We start from the raw sequence: 15,898 nt of genomic DNA on the forward strand, positions 1-15,898 counted from the left end.
ACTGACCAATACTGAAGCTGAAATAAGTAACTCTCATAAGTAGATAAAATTTTATTATGAAGCACATTTATCTTATTACTCCTGCAAAACATCTACCTTTTCCTCCCCTGAACTGTTTAATATTTATTCATGACAAGTGGAAGCAAAAAATGGTAACTAAATTACATATCTGACATTGAAAAAACACATTATTTAGTGTATTCATAAATTTTATTATTTGCATAAAGGTTTATTTTATGTAAATTTAATAAAATGTGCCACCTTATTTTAAGTCTGGGCACCCTAAATTAGAAATTCCTAGATCTGCCCCTGATCAGTGCATTGTCAGTCCTCTCTGGTGGACACACACACACAAACACACACACACACACACTCACACATCTCTGACCTTTATGTGCTTTGATTTCTTAAACAAGTGATTAGATTGTGAAGACAAGGCGTGTTTTTACTGACAGTATCATACACACTGTATCATAGTACTATAATACATAACACATGTAGCTGCACCATGATTAAGAAATTAAAGTTACAGACAATACAGACGCTGCTGTGCACTAATGACCTCACTCATAGAGCAGAAGAGCAGCACTTTCATGTACAGTGTCATGTTAACTGTATGACACTGAGGGTTTGTTGGTCATGTGATGTTACTGCTACGTGAACCGCAGCACGACTAGAGAGGAGGTGGAGAGGAAAATGTCACGTCAGATCCCCTCGGGCCTTAAGCTGCTGGCCTTTATAGTTTTCTGTATACAGGCCACACATCTCCCTGTTATATTTATAGGAAACAGACCAGCTGAGCACAGCCATAGAGGAAACGTCACAGAGGGATGATAAGACATTTCCTGAAAGTCTTATAGTGATAAAATATTATTTTACATCACTGGGTGGAAATACAGTTCTCAATTATTGGTATCACAAAACAGTAGATTCCTATTCAAAGCAACTTAATGTCTCGCTCCGACTGAAATAAGCTTTGAAGTCACCGTCGGTTTTTAGAGTTGCTTGTAAATGAAACTGGAGAATACAACCCAACCAGGTGCCCATATGAACACTGAAGGAAGTCTTATGGTCAAAAGGAGGGATAGGAACCAAAGCACAAAGTGTTTATTCTGTACAAAAACATATTGACAAGTGTCTGAAGCTAAAATGAGGCTTTAAGCAGTCTCATGAAGTAGTTAGCGCTGCCACCACTGGTTTGTTTTGACACACTCTTGAGCCTTTGTGTTCAGGTCTCAATGCATGTCACACTGAGGTGCAGCTCTTTAAATCAGTCAGTGCAGGGCGACGAAAAGCTCTGCATGTAGTCACAAATGTCCACTGGTGTGTGATAGTTGACACGGTGAGCCAGGAACCGTTTGGGAAAGTGGAGTCGAAGGTCCAAACAAAACTTTAACACCCAGCGAAAGCACTAAGATAAGATTGAAGTGGTGCTTTTGTGTGTGCACATGCACAGGTTATGTTGTAACAGTTTATACGGGGCCAAGTTTCAGACTGGCATTGTTAGTGGTTGGCGGCACATTCCTCCTGCAACGATAACTTCCATGATCCACCATACTTTATCAAATGTAATGAAACCTGGTTGCTATGACAACCTGTGTGGTCAGACAGGTTGGTCAATATAAATCGTCTCGCTGTCTCCAGGTCAGTATTTGTCTTTCTGCCTTTCGGATTGTAAAGTACTGGTCCAAAATTCAGCAACTACATCATGACTTTTCCCAGTGAAGACAGAGTCCTCACACGATCCAAGGCTGGTCCAAATCTTTTGTTACTCTTCCTCCTCAGTTTTATTTATATGAACTCAAACTTCGCATCTGATTATGTTTTGTAAAGGTTTTGCTGCTGTGCTCCTTTGGAATATGATAACAACTGTAAAATTCGCAGATTTTTTCCCAGAGTTTCAGAAAACACTGAACCTTGTCCTCTTCTAAATAAGACACTGAAATCGACCGCTTGTTTAAAAAGAGTTGACTGTAGCGTTCAGTTATTTAAGATCAGAGGTCAAATAAACAATTACACCAAAGAAAACATTTATGTGACTGTTTCATACCAAAAGGAGAGATTAACATTCTCAGTCTGCAGGGCCACTAAAGGGCAAATGGTTGTTGGACTGATAAAATTTTAGAAGTACCTCCACACATCTGTGCATGAAGTTTATACCTCGTCTTCTAGCGACAGTCAGTGTAGCAAATCCTTTTAGTTTCCTAAACTCACAGGCTATAACTGCAATGCAATGAATCTTTGTTCATCATTGCTGTGAGCTCAGAGTGACTTTAAAAGGCGAAAGTCAAACAAAAACAGTAAATAGTTTTACACAATGTCTGCACAAATCTAACAAATACTATTTACTGCGAAGCTGCTGTTTCCACCACTTTCAGATTAACCACAGTGCTCATGCTTATAGTTTATTTATATATTGAGGTATGTATATATATCTAGGTGGTTATTTGCGGAGTCATTCACAGCAGTTAAGCCCAACACGGATCCGCATCCTGCTCTGAAGGATGCTACAAGCATCAAACTGCGTTGTCCCAAGCCATTACTAGATTCGTCTCGCGATATTCCTATGATATAAATATCTTTTGGCTCGTTCACGTGAACACAAATGCACGAGTGGGCATAATGTTGCCACAATGACCTTATGAATTACGAAGCAGATTTATCTGAGTGTAATACAAGACCACAAGTGAGGGAATTGAATGCGTTCCCGCGAGATTTCGGCGCGTTTGGGGCAGCGAATGCCACGTCTCCTACGCAGCATCCACGTAGAGAGAATTTTATTAGCAGTTTCGCTGTAATACTCCACACGGGAGAGAGAGTTTTCCAGCGGCCCGACACGCAGTCATATTTGACACAACCTGGTGAGAATGACACGTTTGTTTTCATTGCAAATGTTGGTGATAGTGCTGCAGCAGCGTGCTAGCAAAGCGGTTATTAGCCGGCCAGCTAGCCGCGTTTCCCCTCTGTTTGGGGCAACGTGTGATCGCCGGTCGCTGTTTGCTGATCAGATTGTAAAGATTGTAGTGAAGCCTTTTTCACACACAGGGGATTATCCGCATTTACACTGAGAAACACTGTCCCGGGAGAAAGCTAAACCGGAGTGAGAAGGGCGATACACGCGTAGCTAACCGCGATATTATACTGAGGAAGGGGCCGTGCCTCCGTTTTGAAGTGGGGACACACCGGAGTCCTAAAACTAGTTGCACAGCCAGTTTGAATGTGGTCTGCCACCGTAAAAACTCCCATCCGTGCTGCATTGCGATGTGTAGCTCGACACAATTCCCAAACATTATTTAATTTGCTCGCACTGGAGGGGACAAAAGAAAAACCAAACGAAACCCACCGACGCTGCACGATGGATCTCGGTAACAGCGGCTGGTTGCACGCGATCAGGAAGAAGGTGGATGCAGCTGTAGCTCTTTGTGCACCGTCACCATGGTGCTGCGACTGAACTGTTGCTGCAACGTTCTGCTTTGTGGTGTTGGTTCCCAGGATCGAAAAGCCTTTATTAGACCCCCCTTTTACCCACTAGCATTTCATTATTCGTGTCTTCATATGAAATCACAATCAAGGCTGTGGTGATTATTACACAGCGGCTATAAATGCGATCTGTATATCACAACAACTAAAATATACAAGGTGGATTCCTCTGCAGTTGCAGTTGGTTTTGTGCCTATATAAGTGTGGGAGTATTAAAAATGAGCTTGGGATAAAGTAGTACTTCTTTTTGATTTTCTTTACTGATTCTCATTTTATGCCCGAGGGTAGACAGTAATAGAGAACAGAAGTTGTTAGATACTCTGCATGACCACTAATGTTTAAAAGAGCGCAGTTCTTTTTTTTTTTTCTCTGTGCAAACGGGTCCAGACTGTTTTAATCTTTAGACAGCCTGTATTGAATTGCTTCTTCTTCTCTTTTCTCTTTGTTATAGCAGGTAATATGGGCTGCGTACATCTCCTGGTAGTGACGTTGGCCACATCTGCTCTACTGCTGTTAGCCTCCCATCCAACCGTCGCCCACAGCCACTCGCACGGTGACCACGGACATGGTCACCATCACCACGGCCACTCCCATGGAGATGATGAGGATGCCCACGGGCACTTTCAAAGCCCGGAGGTGAAAATGTTCCACGGAGCGAGCAAATGGAGTGCTGAAGCCAACCTCCCTTCACATGAAGAAGAGCACCACGGACACGCGCACTCTCATGACCACGGACACGCGCACTCTCATGACCACGGACACGCGCACTCTCATGACCACGGACACGCACACTCTCATGACCACGGACACGCACACGACCACGGACACGCACACTCTCATGACCACGGAGCTGGACATGGGCATGCTCATCACGAGGAAGTTGTTCGAGTGCACAAGGAGAGTGGACATGGACACTCGCACGATGGGGAGAGGGTGAAGAGGGAGACAGATGGAGAGAAGAGGGACCTGGTGGAGCTCTGGATGCAGGTGTGGTCCTGGGTTAAAATGGGGGGGAAAAACTAGTTTGAAATGAATAGAATATTTACATGAGACATAAGAAGGAACGATTTAGTTTCTCAGTTAAGTTTCTAGGATAGTTTCTGGTTATGAGTTTGACCAGAAAAACCATTTTTAGGTTTAGATATTTGTACGGCCAAGTATAACTCTTCTTAAGTCTGTTGTTGATTTATATGTGTCACATGAGGAGTGAAAACAGCTTTTTCTGGACAAAATGAACCCCCTGCTGTGTTCTCAGTAAAAAAGTTGTCCACTGGGCGTCTTGCACTGGTTGGCACTGTGACTTTCTGCTGTGTTATGTGTTTTCAGTTTTTCTAAACCTAAATGTTGTGCTGCTCTCAAATTGACTCACAAACACAGTAAATAGTGCAAGATTGTACACAATTGGTATCCAGATGTTGACTTCCTATCTGTGCCAGAAGCCTGTTTTATTCCGTACAAATATCCCCGATGGCTACAGGATGTGTTTCAACGCTTTGCTTTTGTAATTACTTGCAGCCTTTTGCCCATTTGTTTGGTGCTTGACTGAAAGTATTGCCAGAATACTTGTACGTACCCAGAGACTTTAAGTTAAGATCGACTTTAGGCCTTACATCCAGCTTTAAGGTCAAAGACCACATTGTCCTCTGCTGTCAAGTTCCGTCTCTAATGAGCTGTTGGAAATATGACAAACCTAAATAAATAAACTTCTCTGCTTTGTCTTCAGGCTATCGGAGCAACCCTGCTGATCAGTGCGGCTCCTTTCCTCATTCTCTTTCTGATCCCAGTTCAGTCAAACAGTGACCAACATCAGAACCTGCTTAAGGTGCTGCTCAGCTTTGCCTCCGGTGGACTGTTGGGTGATGCCTTCCTCCACCTCATACCACATGCTCTGGGTAGGTAGTTTTGGTTTTGTTTGCCTTCGTCTTTTCTTAAACTTTGAGTTTAAAAGTTTAGTTGCTCTGAGTTTGTATCATTTATTTAATCTAAATGATGTAGAGGTAAAATCTACATGCGATTATAATGGAGATTACTAAAGGATGTGCTCGACTCACTTAACAGGACAGAGAACAGAGGATGTTAACCAGAAAATAACTTAACTCAATTTTAATAAAATGTTTTCCTTTGTTTCACACAGAGCCGCACTCTCATCATGGGGATGGAGATCACGGTCACTCCCATGCAAGTGAGGAGTCACATGACCACGGTCACTCTCACGGTAAGCAGGATTTATTTTTTAGCAGCTGAGGTGCAGTTGGTAGCAGATGTTCTGGAGAACAACAGCCCCCCCCCCAAAAAAAATACCCTTGAACTACTTTAGTTGCTTTTGGATATACACAACCTTCACCTGTGTACCGTCATTAGCAGGTGTAACAGATGTGACCTCATTGGATGGAACAACCTTTATTCACGTATGACATTTGCAACCAGTGTTTCTTCTCCTCACTCTCCACAGGAGCTGCCCACAGCCACATGATGTCAGTGGGTTTGTGGGTGCTCGGTGGGATCATCGCATTCCTGTTTGTGGAGAAGTTTGTCCGTCTGCTGAAGGGCGGCCAAGGCCACGGACATTCCCATAGCCACGCGCATGGTACGCTAGTAACTCGGAAAGTAACTGCGTCGACTCCGACATCGTCCTATTAGCAGATGTTTTCTTGTTTAACACTGTGTAAAAATTTTCAGCTTCTCCTAAGGAAAAAGACAGTGATGGAGAGGAAGAAAAAGACAAGAAGAAGAAAGAGGAGAAAGTCAAAAAGGATGTGAAGGGGCCCAAGAAAGACGAGAAGAAGACCACAGGTAGATTTGTGGGGGAGCTGAACCCAGCAGCTCCCTGTGCTGGTCAGTCGCTGCACTGCAATGTAGTAACATTTACAGCTCGAAAGATATTTAGGTGTTTATACAAAAACTGTTTTTATGTTTTAAGAGCTAAGCTTTACAATATAATTATTTACATTGTGTTAAAGCAATTGGTTCCCATCTAAATCTGCAGCTGGAAGACTACAGTTTGACCTGCTGTGCCTATAAACACAGCAGACTAATGTGCAGTATCACAAAAACCACACATTAGTCAGTGTTTAAACGCACGTATGCAAGCATTGTTATGAATTATATAACACTTATGAATTATGTAATACACAACAATACTGTAGTACAGTTCAATGACTTGCCTTTGGTACAGATTTAATTGTGACGCTAATCCCGTCAGCAGCGCCGCAGAGTTATGATAATGATATTTAGTTGTCAGGAATCTAAATTAATGTTGGATGCAGATTTGGCATGTTTTCCCTATGTGTAGCACAGTGTGTGACGTCCAGTCTGAGCTAAAGTCATGTTTTCTGGAGCCTTAAACAAATAGACTGAGGATCTTTTTATTAGCATAATCATGTTACGCTTTACGCATCAGAGAAATGTGTGTGATCAAACCCTCGTGACATTCTTCACACAAAGACATCTGATCCATTACAATTGGAACTACTGTTTCTACTCCCACGGCCCAATTAAATGTCCTAGATTGAAGCTGTGAAACAGAATTGAAACGGTGTGTTTATTTACTGTTCACTGAATTAACTCCATTTATTCTTCATTTCCTCTGCTTACACAGACATAAAGGTGTCAGGTTACCTGAACCTGGCAGCCGACTTCACCCATAATTTTACTGACGGGCTGGCAATTGGAGCTTCTTTCCTGGTTAGTCCTGCGGTGGGTGCCGTCACCACCCTCACCATCCTGCTACACGAGGTCCCGCACGAGATCGGAGACTTCGCCATTCTCGTCCAGTCAGGCTGCACCAAAAGAAAGGTAGAAGGCTGCTCAGGCTGTCGTATCATTGAAGTCAGCTGCAGCATTAAACAGCGGAGCATAAGTCTCATCAAGGTCTATTGGCTTTGGTTCTCCAAAGCCCACAGTTTACAAAGAACAAACGTATAAGTGGGAATATTAAAAAAACAAGATTACATTTTGGTAACATGGTTTTTTTTGGTTATGGACTTCATACCAGGACAGGAAATCCCAGTACCTCTTGTGTTATATAAATGTGTTTTCAAAGATGGTTGCATTTTTATTAGTATTACATGTTGCATTATAATCATCCTCCTCCTCTTTCCCATCAGGCCATGTGTCTACAGCTGCTGACAGCCTTGGGAGCTCTCGCCGGCACAGCTTGCTCCTTGCTGGCCGAAGGCGTGGGAGCTGCGGCGACCGCCTGGATCCTGCCGTTCACAGCTGGCGGGTTTGTTTACATCGCCACAGTGACCGTGCTCCCAGAGCTGCTGGCGGGCCGCTCCAGTTTTGGCCAGTCTCTCATGGAGATTCTGGCCCTGCTGTTTGGAGTCGGCATGATGGTGCTGATCGCCGAGTACGAGTGAGACGCAGCAGAGCGGATAGACAGTCCTCAGGGTGAGACAGGAAGGGAGAGAACAGAGAGAAAAAGGGTAAAGGTCAAACGGTTAGAAAAGGTTTTGAATGGCTGGATTATTTTGTTCAAAGGTGTATTTCTTTCTTCTTTTTAAATTTTTTTTTTATTAAGGTCTACTTTGGGACAAACACCAGCTATTGATGGCAAATGGATGATTTTTTTGTTGTTGTTTTGTGTTTTTTAACAGTTCACAGTCACGTCCCTGATTGTGATTTCTTTTTGAGAGGGAAAGTGTCGCTTCTTAAAAAGCTGATCAGCGACAAAGACTGAGAGCTGGAAACAGTCAACCTGATGGAAGTTTTTATGGACATCTTTGTTGTTCACTGAGGGCCTTCAACAGGACATGAGGCGAAAATGTACGGTTCCACCATTTACTGACCACTTTCATCACATGGAGCATGCAGCTGCAGTGGAGACAGCTCCTGTAGCTCCTCCAACAGTGACTTGTAGTAAATTAATTTTCCATTCTGGTTGTTGTCGCTGCGGTGACCGGCTCGGTGAAACATTTCCGTTGTGTTGGGGAAATATTGAATGTTAACATTTTAACATTGCACAGAACGAATGCAAATGTCCAGACTTCAGCAGATGTTCTAAGTCCACCCTTAGTTTTTGATAATGAATGGAAATTTAGTTTTAACCTAAAGAAATTCCTACAAACTATTTTTTTTTAATCTGATGGATGACCGAGAATGCTGAAAACACTGACACTTGTGATGAGCAGCTTCAATAAAGGTTCATAATCAAGTACTAATCATAATAATTCGAGTGGTATTTAACAACATAGCTTAAAATATTACATGATTATACTGTGATAGTTAATTCTCACTTGGTTTTTATTGGCACACACGTAACGGGAGTTAAAGCCGATTCTGAGTAGTTATATATTGAGAGGCCACTAGATGGAGCCAAAGTGCAGTCAAATTACATTTCTGGGAAACCTAAGAGTTTCTGGTAAAGATGTGCACTGGCAGGACAAGGTATGGGAACTAGTTGAAGGCATGACAGCCTGCACTTACTCACTTCTGTGTCTTTACTGAACGCACCTCAATCACAATCACAGTGTTGCTGGGAAAAGTACGGGGATTTAATAAGTGGTTCAAGTGCTTTGTGAGGATCAGACCTGCAGTGACATTCAGGAGGAATTTTGCAGCATCATCCAGCTTCTACCAAGCTTCAGCTGGCAGGCAGCCACCCTGACATTTCAAAAACTGGGGAATTTGTTTCCTATTATAAGAGTGCTCATATTATATCATAACATAAATCTACCTGTAAATTCCAAAGCGTTTCATGTAAGCTGCTGTAAAACACTGATTAATATAGTGAAGCAACACTTTGGATTAACTTGCGCTGCTTAACTCTGCTTTGAGAGAAAGTTGAGGTAAATTTATCAAAAAGCAGGAGGCAAACATTGAGGTTTTATAATAATTGCTCGCAACTGATTCCTGGCAGCCGATTGGTCAACTGAGCTTGCTGCTGCACTGACACACACACTCTGAAGGAATCAGAGTTACAGTAGAACAAACGTGCACTGACAAGTTTCAGGAACTTTTCCCAAGAAAACGAGTTGCTGGATCCTGTCGTGACACGTAGAGAAAAACAGGCAAACGCTGGTTTGACATCCACTGACACAGAAACCTTATGACACAGAAACCATTATGACGTAATGAGAAATGTAATAAACTTTTAAATCCACACACGTTTGTAACAATAACAACTCTGTTAACAAATCAAATTGTGCAGAATTTGCTGTATTTTGTAATTTAGAGCCAGTCAATACTTGCATTCTTATCAGACATCGCTCATGTGTTTCTAAAGTTACTTGCTGTGTGTAAATTAATGAATATTAATGATGATTAAAGGTTCCCTCCACTCACACATGTTTTGCACATAATTTACTTCCCTGTGTTTTGCTCTAGCTTGTGGTCAAAATGATGGTTGTGCAGGAAACATGCCAGACATGCATGTCTGCAGTCTCCCATTCTCCTTTTCTGTGTTTATTTGTCTTATAGAAGATTACGCCTTCTTTGGTTATTCAGCTTCAGGGCTGAGCCGTCTTGATGCTTTGCCAGCAATCACTGACAATCATCTCTTCACGAATGTGCCCAGAGGTGCCTTTTTAAAAAAAATAAAAATAAAAAACTCACTTGTCAACATGTTATGCCACCTGACACTAATTATACTGTGAACAGCTTGCAAACATAAACATGGCAGGAAGAATCATATGTAGATGAAGAGGTGTTCAAACACAAACTATATGAAATGAATCTCAGTATTAAGTGATGAACTTTGATTCTCCTTTTATACCCAGTCGACACTCACTGGGAGCCGCTTTTTGCATCCTTTTTAGCAGAGCTTTGTGAACTGGACAAACACAATTTGCCACCACACAAAACCCACCACTGTCCATCTGCTCTTTCACACACACACACAAGCTTAACAAAAGTGTCCCACAAACCCCAGTTCTAGAAAGGTTGGAAAAATCTGTAATTTGTTAAATCACTTGAACCTTTATCCTGCAAAACCTGATCGACGGGAATCATACTGTATTTACAAAAGCCAGTCAACAAAAGTTGGGACAGAGACACAATTGCCACTGCATTTCGTTACCTTCCCTTTTAATTGCACTTTTTATTTGTTGCTGTGTTGCAAGTGCAATCTCTGTCTTGCTGGATGCACAAGTTGAGCTGCTTATCTGATTCCCCTTCTGAGGCTCCGTGCACGAGGCAGGACAGTCAAGCACATGCGCTCTGTATCGGCGAAGCCACACCGTCGCAGCACGTGCAGCATTAAGGGCCGGCATTGTCTTGCTGAACTATTCCCTGACTTCCGGCGAGATGGTGTTGCCTTGATAGCAGCAAACATGTCGCTCAGGTCCCGAAAAAGTTGCAGCTGATGCAGAGTGCTGCTCGACAGCAGAGACTGAGATCTTGAAAAAACAAAAAACAAAATTCCAACTTATTGAAAATATACTTTTCTTGCATCAGGAAATGAGGTGAAATCGTACTGTTCAGTTCATGTGAATGTGACATGTCATATGGATTCACATGGTCACTGGAAATATCGCTTCTGATAAAGAGTTCATTTTAGAACACAGTTCACTGTCCACACATGTATATTACCAATTTGTGCATTCACAGTTAGATCGGGTCATCATATATGATCCACTTAAGCAGCTATGGACACACCCTCATTCTTACCTACAGGATTGAGGTGTGGAAACAATGCACAGCTCAGTGCCAGATTTATGTGGGTCACCCATTTTGATGGAATGTGTGGCAGAGAAACGTGACAGCTAGAACTAACTCTGTGGTACAAGTAACCTAAAACTATCACTTCCCTTTACACTTAATTGCTTTGATATCTTTGATAAGTCTTCAGTACGGAGACTAACAACTGTAGTTTAACGTGTAGGGAAAAACACTGCTGACTGTCCTCATGGTCGAGTATGGAGAAAACACTGAAACAACGACGCGCTAATGAACAATCTTAACCGACAGGAGAAGGTCCCATCATCATCTGTATTTGTGAACCAAGTGGGAGCATTCGGCTCACAATTGTTTTGTTTTTTTCTGGAATTTGTACATTAAACCACGTGAAGCTATCTGCAGTTAACAGACTTGGCATCCGGAGGGAGCAAACCTTCACTTAGTGGACCTTTGACTCGACCTGGCTCAACAGCCATGACAGACTTTCTACATTGACTCAACACTTTCTGGTAAAGTGACAAGACAAAAAGTAAGTATAGCCTTTGCACTAACGGCTTGTAAATTCAGAACGTGTGATCTCTATCGTTTAACTTGCACGTACAGACAAACTCACTGTGATATAAACACACAGTCAATTATAATCTTTTGTGGTTTTTCATGACACAGCCATAAAACATTGACAGTGTTTGTTTAAACACGCTAACGCTTGGATTTAATTAGTGGTTGAATGTCTTTTGGCATACAATCGCATTTTTAAGATGTCAGGCCGCTCTCTGAGCTAAAACCTGAAATGACCTGATACCTTGCAAAACCTGGAAATTAATACCCCTCTACATTAGCAAACCATCAGCCCACAGCACATTTAAATTAATTAATTAATTAATAACGAGGGTCAATGTCAAGAATTTTGCCAATTCTTTTTTTTTTTTAATCAAATCAATTGCATAGGCCTGGATGGATTAGCCAGTGAGCCTGTTGGGCCCAAGAGCCCAGAGACAAAAAATGATTAACAAACACTCAGTCTTTCCAGTGTCGGGCAGAAGAAATATCATACTATCATCATAAGAAAGACTAAGACACATCAGTGGAAAATGTAGAATAATTTACAGAGCTGGTGAAATATGTGATAATATGATCCCCCACCTGTATGAGTAGTTATGTACACTATGTTTAGTTCAATAAAAACACAAACTGTTATCTTAGTGTTTCCTGCATCATTTCTTTGGGTGCACCCTCCTGTGTCCTGGCATATACCTGTATTTTTGATATATTAAGGTGTATTCAAAGTCATAAATGCCTTCTAGATACTGCGTTTGAATACAAAGTTTGCCTCAAGGTTCTCGTCGCTGTTCTCATCAGGATCCAGGACGACCAAAGCTGAAGGACTGAGTACCTTGACAGACACATTACTGTTTGGTTTTTCTTTTTTCTCGGAATGTTTGATCTGCTACTGGGCTATACATTTACATTTACATTTACATTTACATTTACATTTAGTCATTTAGCAGACGCTTTTATCCAAAGCGACTTACAAGTGAGGTACAAGGCAGCAAAAATCTAAGTCAAGGAGAAAACATCAAAGCAAAGTCCTATCAGAAAAGTGTTCACAGTTCACGAGATACAATTGCAAGAGAGCAGAAAGGTTTTTTTTATATTAAAGATTTAAGTGCATAGGAAGATGCGGAAGAGTTCAGTTTTCAGCAGTTTTTTGAATATTGGGAGAGAATCAGCTGAGCGTGCAGCGTTTGGTAGCTCGTTCCACCATCGTGGGATCATTGCACTGAACAGTTTTGCTTGGTGTCTTCTATGCGGTGCTGGGACCACCAGACGTCGTTCTTTGGCAGACCGCAGCGGGCGAGAAGGATTGTAGACTTGAATGAGTGAGTTGAGGTAAGCAGGAGCTGTCGAGTTAACAACCCTGTAAGCAAGAGACAGAGCTTTGAACCTGATGCGAGCAGCAACAGGAAGCCAGTGTAGGGATCTGAAAAGTGGTGTGACATGGGTCTTTTTTGGCTGATTAAAAATTAGGCGAGCTGCCGCATTTTGGATCATCTGCAAGGGTTTGATTGTGGATATCGGTGACCCCATCAACAACGCGTTGCAGTAATCAAGACGGGATGTGACCAGCGCCTGTACAATGAGTTGGGTTGTATATTCCGTGATGTAGGGTCTGATCTTCCTGATGTTGTAAAGAGCAAATCTGCTGCCCTAGAGACTGAGGAGATGTGGTCCTTAAAGCTCAGTTGGTCGTCGATGATGACCCCCAGATTTTTGGCCGAATTAGTGGGGACAATCACTGTAGATCCAATGTTGATGCTGATGTTGTGTTGCAGCATCAGGCTGGGAAGACAAGGACTTCAGTCTTAGAGAGGTTGAGTTGAAGGTGTCTCTCACTCATCCAGGCTGAGATGTCTGAGAGACAGGCAGAAATACGCGATGAGACAGTGGAGTCGTCCGGTGGAAAGGACAGGAAGAGCTGTGTGTCATCAGCGTAGCAGTGATAGGAAAGACCATGTGATTGAATGATGGCACCTAGGGATGAAGTATAGATAGAAAAGAGGAGAGGACCAAGAACTGAGCCCTGCGGCACACCGGTAGAGAGGCTATGAGAGTTAGAAAGATGCCCCCTCCAGGATACCTTGAAGCTTCGTCCTGATAGGTAAGAACAAAGCCAGTCTAGAGCTGATCCAGAGATGCCCAAATCAGAGAGTGTGGACAAGAGTATCTTATGGTTCACAGTGTCAAAGGCTGATGATAGATCAAGTAGAATTAAGACAGATGATTGACCTGTGGCTTTTGCAGCTCGAAGATATTCCACAACAGTCAGGAGTGCCGTTTCCGTGGAATGACCCCTCTTGAAGCCAGACTGGTTGACATCGAGGAGGTTATTCTTGGAAAGGAAGTCTGAGAGTTGGTTGAAGACAGCTCGTTCCATAGTCTTGGCCAGAAAAGGAAGGAGGGAGACAGGTCTGTAGTTCTCCACTACAGAGGGATCAAGAGAAGGCTTCTGCTATACACAGAAAAGAAGTGCGAACAGCTAAAAACAGAAAAAAAATGACTACGACATAATGCCCCATATTTCTCATAATCTGACCATGCACACTGTAGACATACAGTATAAATAGAGATGTTTGCTGGCTTTAGTGATTTCTATTAGCCTTTAACTGGTACTGTGTCTGTGTTTTGGAGTCCGTATTTTGTGAATAAGAAACTGAACAATACCATTTTCACACATTCACCTGAGATGTCTGACCTAACGTCACCTTTCAGGGCCGTGACAGGCACAAAGGTAAGTCAAACAACTAGCACCAACAAGGTCCGACTGCTGCGTTGTCGGGGTCATGTCGACGTCGCTTTGGCTCAACAGATGGTTTACGACTACTAATCGAGGACACGTTTGATAAGAAGTTATAAATTCTACTGGCATTGTCTGGCTCAAAAGCATCTGCCAGGGTTCCGACCAGCAGCAGTGCTGAGGAGGGACACGCTGCAAAGACCTTTCTTATGGATGCTCCACAACAGGCCACAGCTCGCCACCAGTCTGCTTGGTGTATTTGGAGTTTTGATTTTTACATCCCAACACATCTGCCTCTACTCTCACCTGCTCTATTGTCCACCCAACACTTATTTAGGTCAGGTGAGAAGGAGTGGCATAGCTTTTCTAACTAAAAAGGAAGAAGTCCAGTTAGCCTGACTCAGCCTCCGGAAAACCACACCTGGATGACTCTGCTCTCGCATATTTTAGCAAACTGAAAATGTTTGCATGATGACCAGCCTCTGCTGCAAATGCATATAAAACCAATAATGAAGAATCAATAAATAAAGGGCACATCAGGTCATGTCCAGAAAGTTGGACAACGCTGAAAGAGGAAGTGACAGGAGACATTTTACAGTAATTAACAACTAAGCCAAACAAACAAAGAGGGAGAAAAATTTCCTTGTTGAACTTTTGGCAAAGCTGTGGGGTTTTCTTTAGCCATAGTGAATTACACAAAACACGCAGAAGTATTAAAACATTTCAGCTGCTATCGTGCAGACAATCACAATGTAGTGTCTGAGTGACAGTGTTGAATTTTATTAAATAAATTGAAAGTCGAAGAGCCTGTACTGCACAGACGTTAGGACACATTTGTCATTTAGGCCACATTTGCTGCTGGCTATAATAACAGAAGCAGCTAAATGGTTCAAATTGTTAAAAAAAATCGATAAACAGCTGAAATGGCCACAAGTGAGGAATACATGGCTGAAATACAGCAATTTAGCTAAATTATTAAAATACAGTTAAATTGCCAAATTGGATTTGATTAATGGCTAAAATAAATAGATTACAAATAAAAGTGTTTGCCAGATAAAATTCTAAGGGGGAAATATTAAGAAATGGTTGAGCTACCAGGTGGCTAGTAATTAAATTAATTCATGCAATCATTCATAAAGCACATGAATAAATGGAAATGAATGAAATGTTTAAATAGCAATATCAAAACAGTGCTGACACTTCTGTCACATGGACAATGTTTCTTCAATCAGACTGAAATGATTGTAATAATTCTAATAATAATAATATTGTAAAGGTTATATATATATATATATATATATATATATATAAAGGTTTTTTGCAGCTTTGGGAAAATAGAAGAATCAATAGAAGAAATTGAACCCACATCGTATCCTGTGAGAAAAGTGTGTTTCAGCTGCAAAATCAGTGTCACAAGCGCACTACTCCTGCAGTTAAACAAGAGGAGCACGAGGACCTTTACAGCTCAGAAAGACGGAAACATCCTTAAAGAAAATGAAAGCAAAA

General features: G+C 42.0%; 1 protein-coding gene across 2 annotated transcripts; it reads left to right on the plus strand.

Moving 5' to 3' along the window:
- The first annotated feature begins 2,626 nt into the window (after positions 1 to 2,626).
- Positions 2,627 to 9,764, plus strand: slc39a7 (solute carrier family 39 member 7). 2 transcript variants are annotated; one of them, XM_067526390.1, is made up of 8 exons: positions 2,627 to 2,861; positions 3,932 to 4,467; positions 5,204 to 5,372; positions 5,615 to 5,695; positions 5,933 to 6,067; positions 6,160 to 6,315; positions 7,079 to 7,275; positions 7,587 to 9,764. In XM_067526390.1, the coding sequence occupies exons 1-8, from the start codon at positions 2,642 to 2,644 to the stop codon at positions 7,839 to 7,841; spliced, it is 1,749 nt and encodes a 582-aa protein (XP_067382491.1). In that variant the 5' UTR covers positions 2,627 to 2,641; the 3' UTR covers positions 7,842 to 9,764. The 2 variants fall into 2 exon arrangements, with proteins under 2 accessions (XP_067382491.1, XP_067382581.1); XM_067526480.1 differs by having other exon boundaries at positions 6,160 to 6,273.
- Positions 9,765 to 15,898: the final 6,134 nt, after the last annotated feature.

The sequence above is a fragment of the Channa argus genome, chromosome 1 (assembly GCF_033026475.1).
Source record: "Channa argus isolate prfri chromosome 1, Channa argus male v1.0, whole genome shotgun sequence".
In the NCBI taxonomy this organism is placed as follows: domain Eukaryota; kingdom Metazoa; phylum Chordata; class Actinopteri; order Anabantiformes; family Channidae; genus Channa; species Channa argus.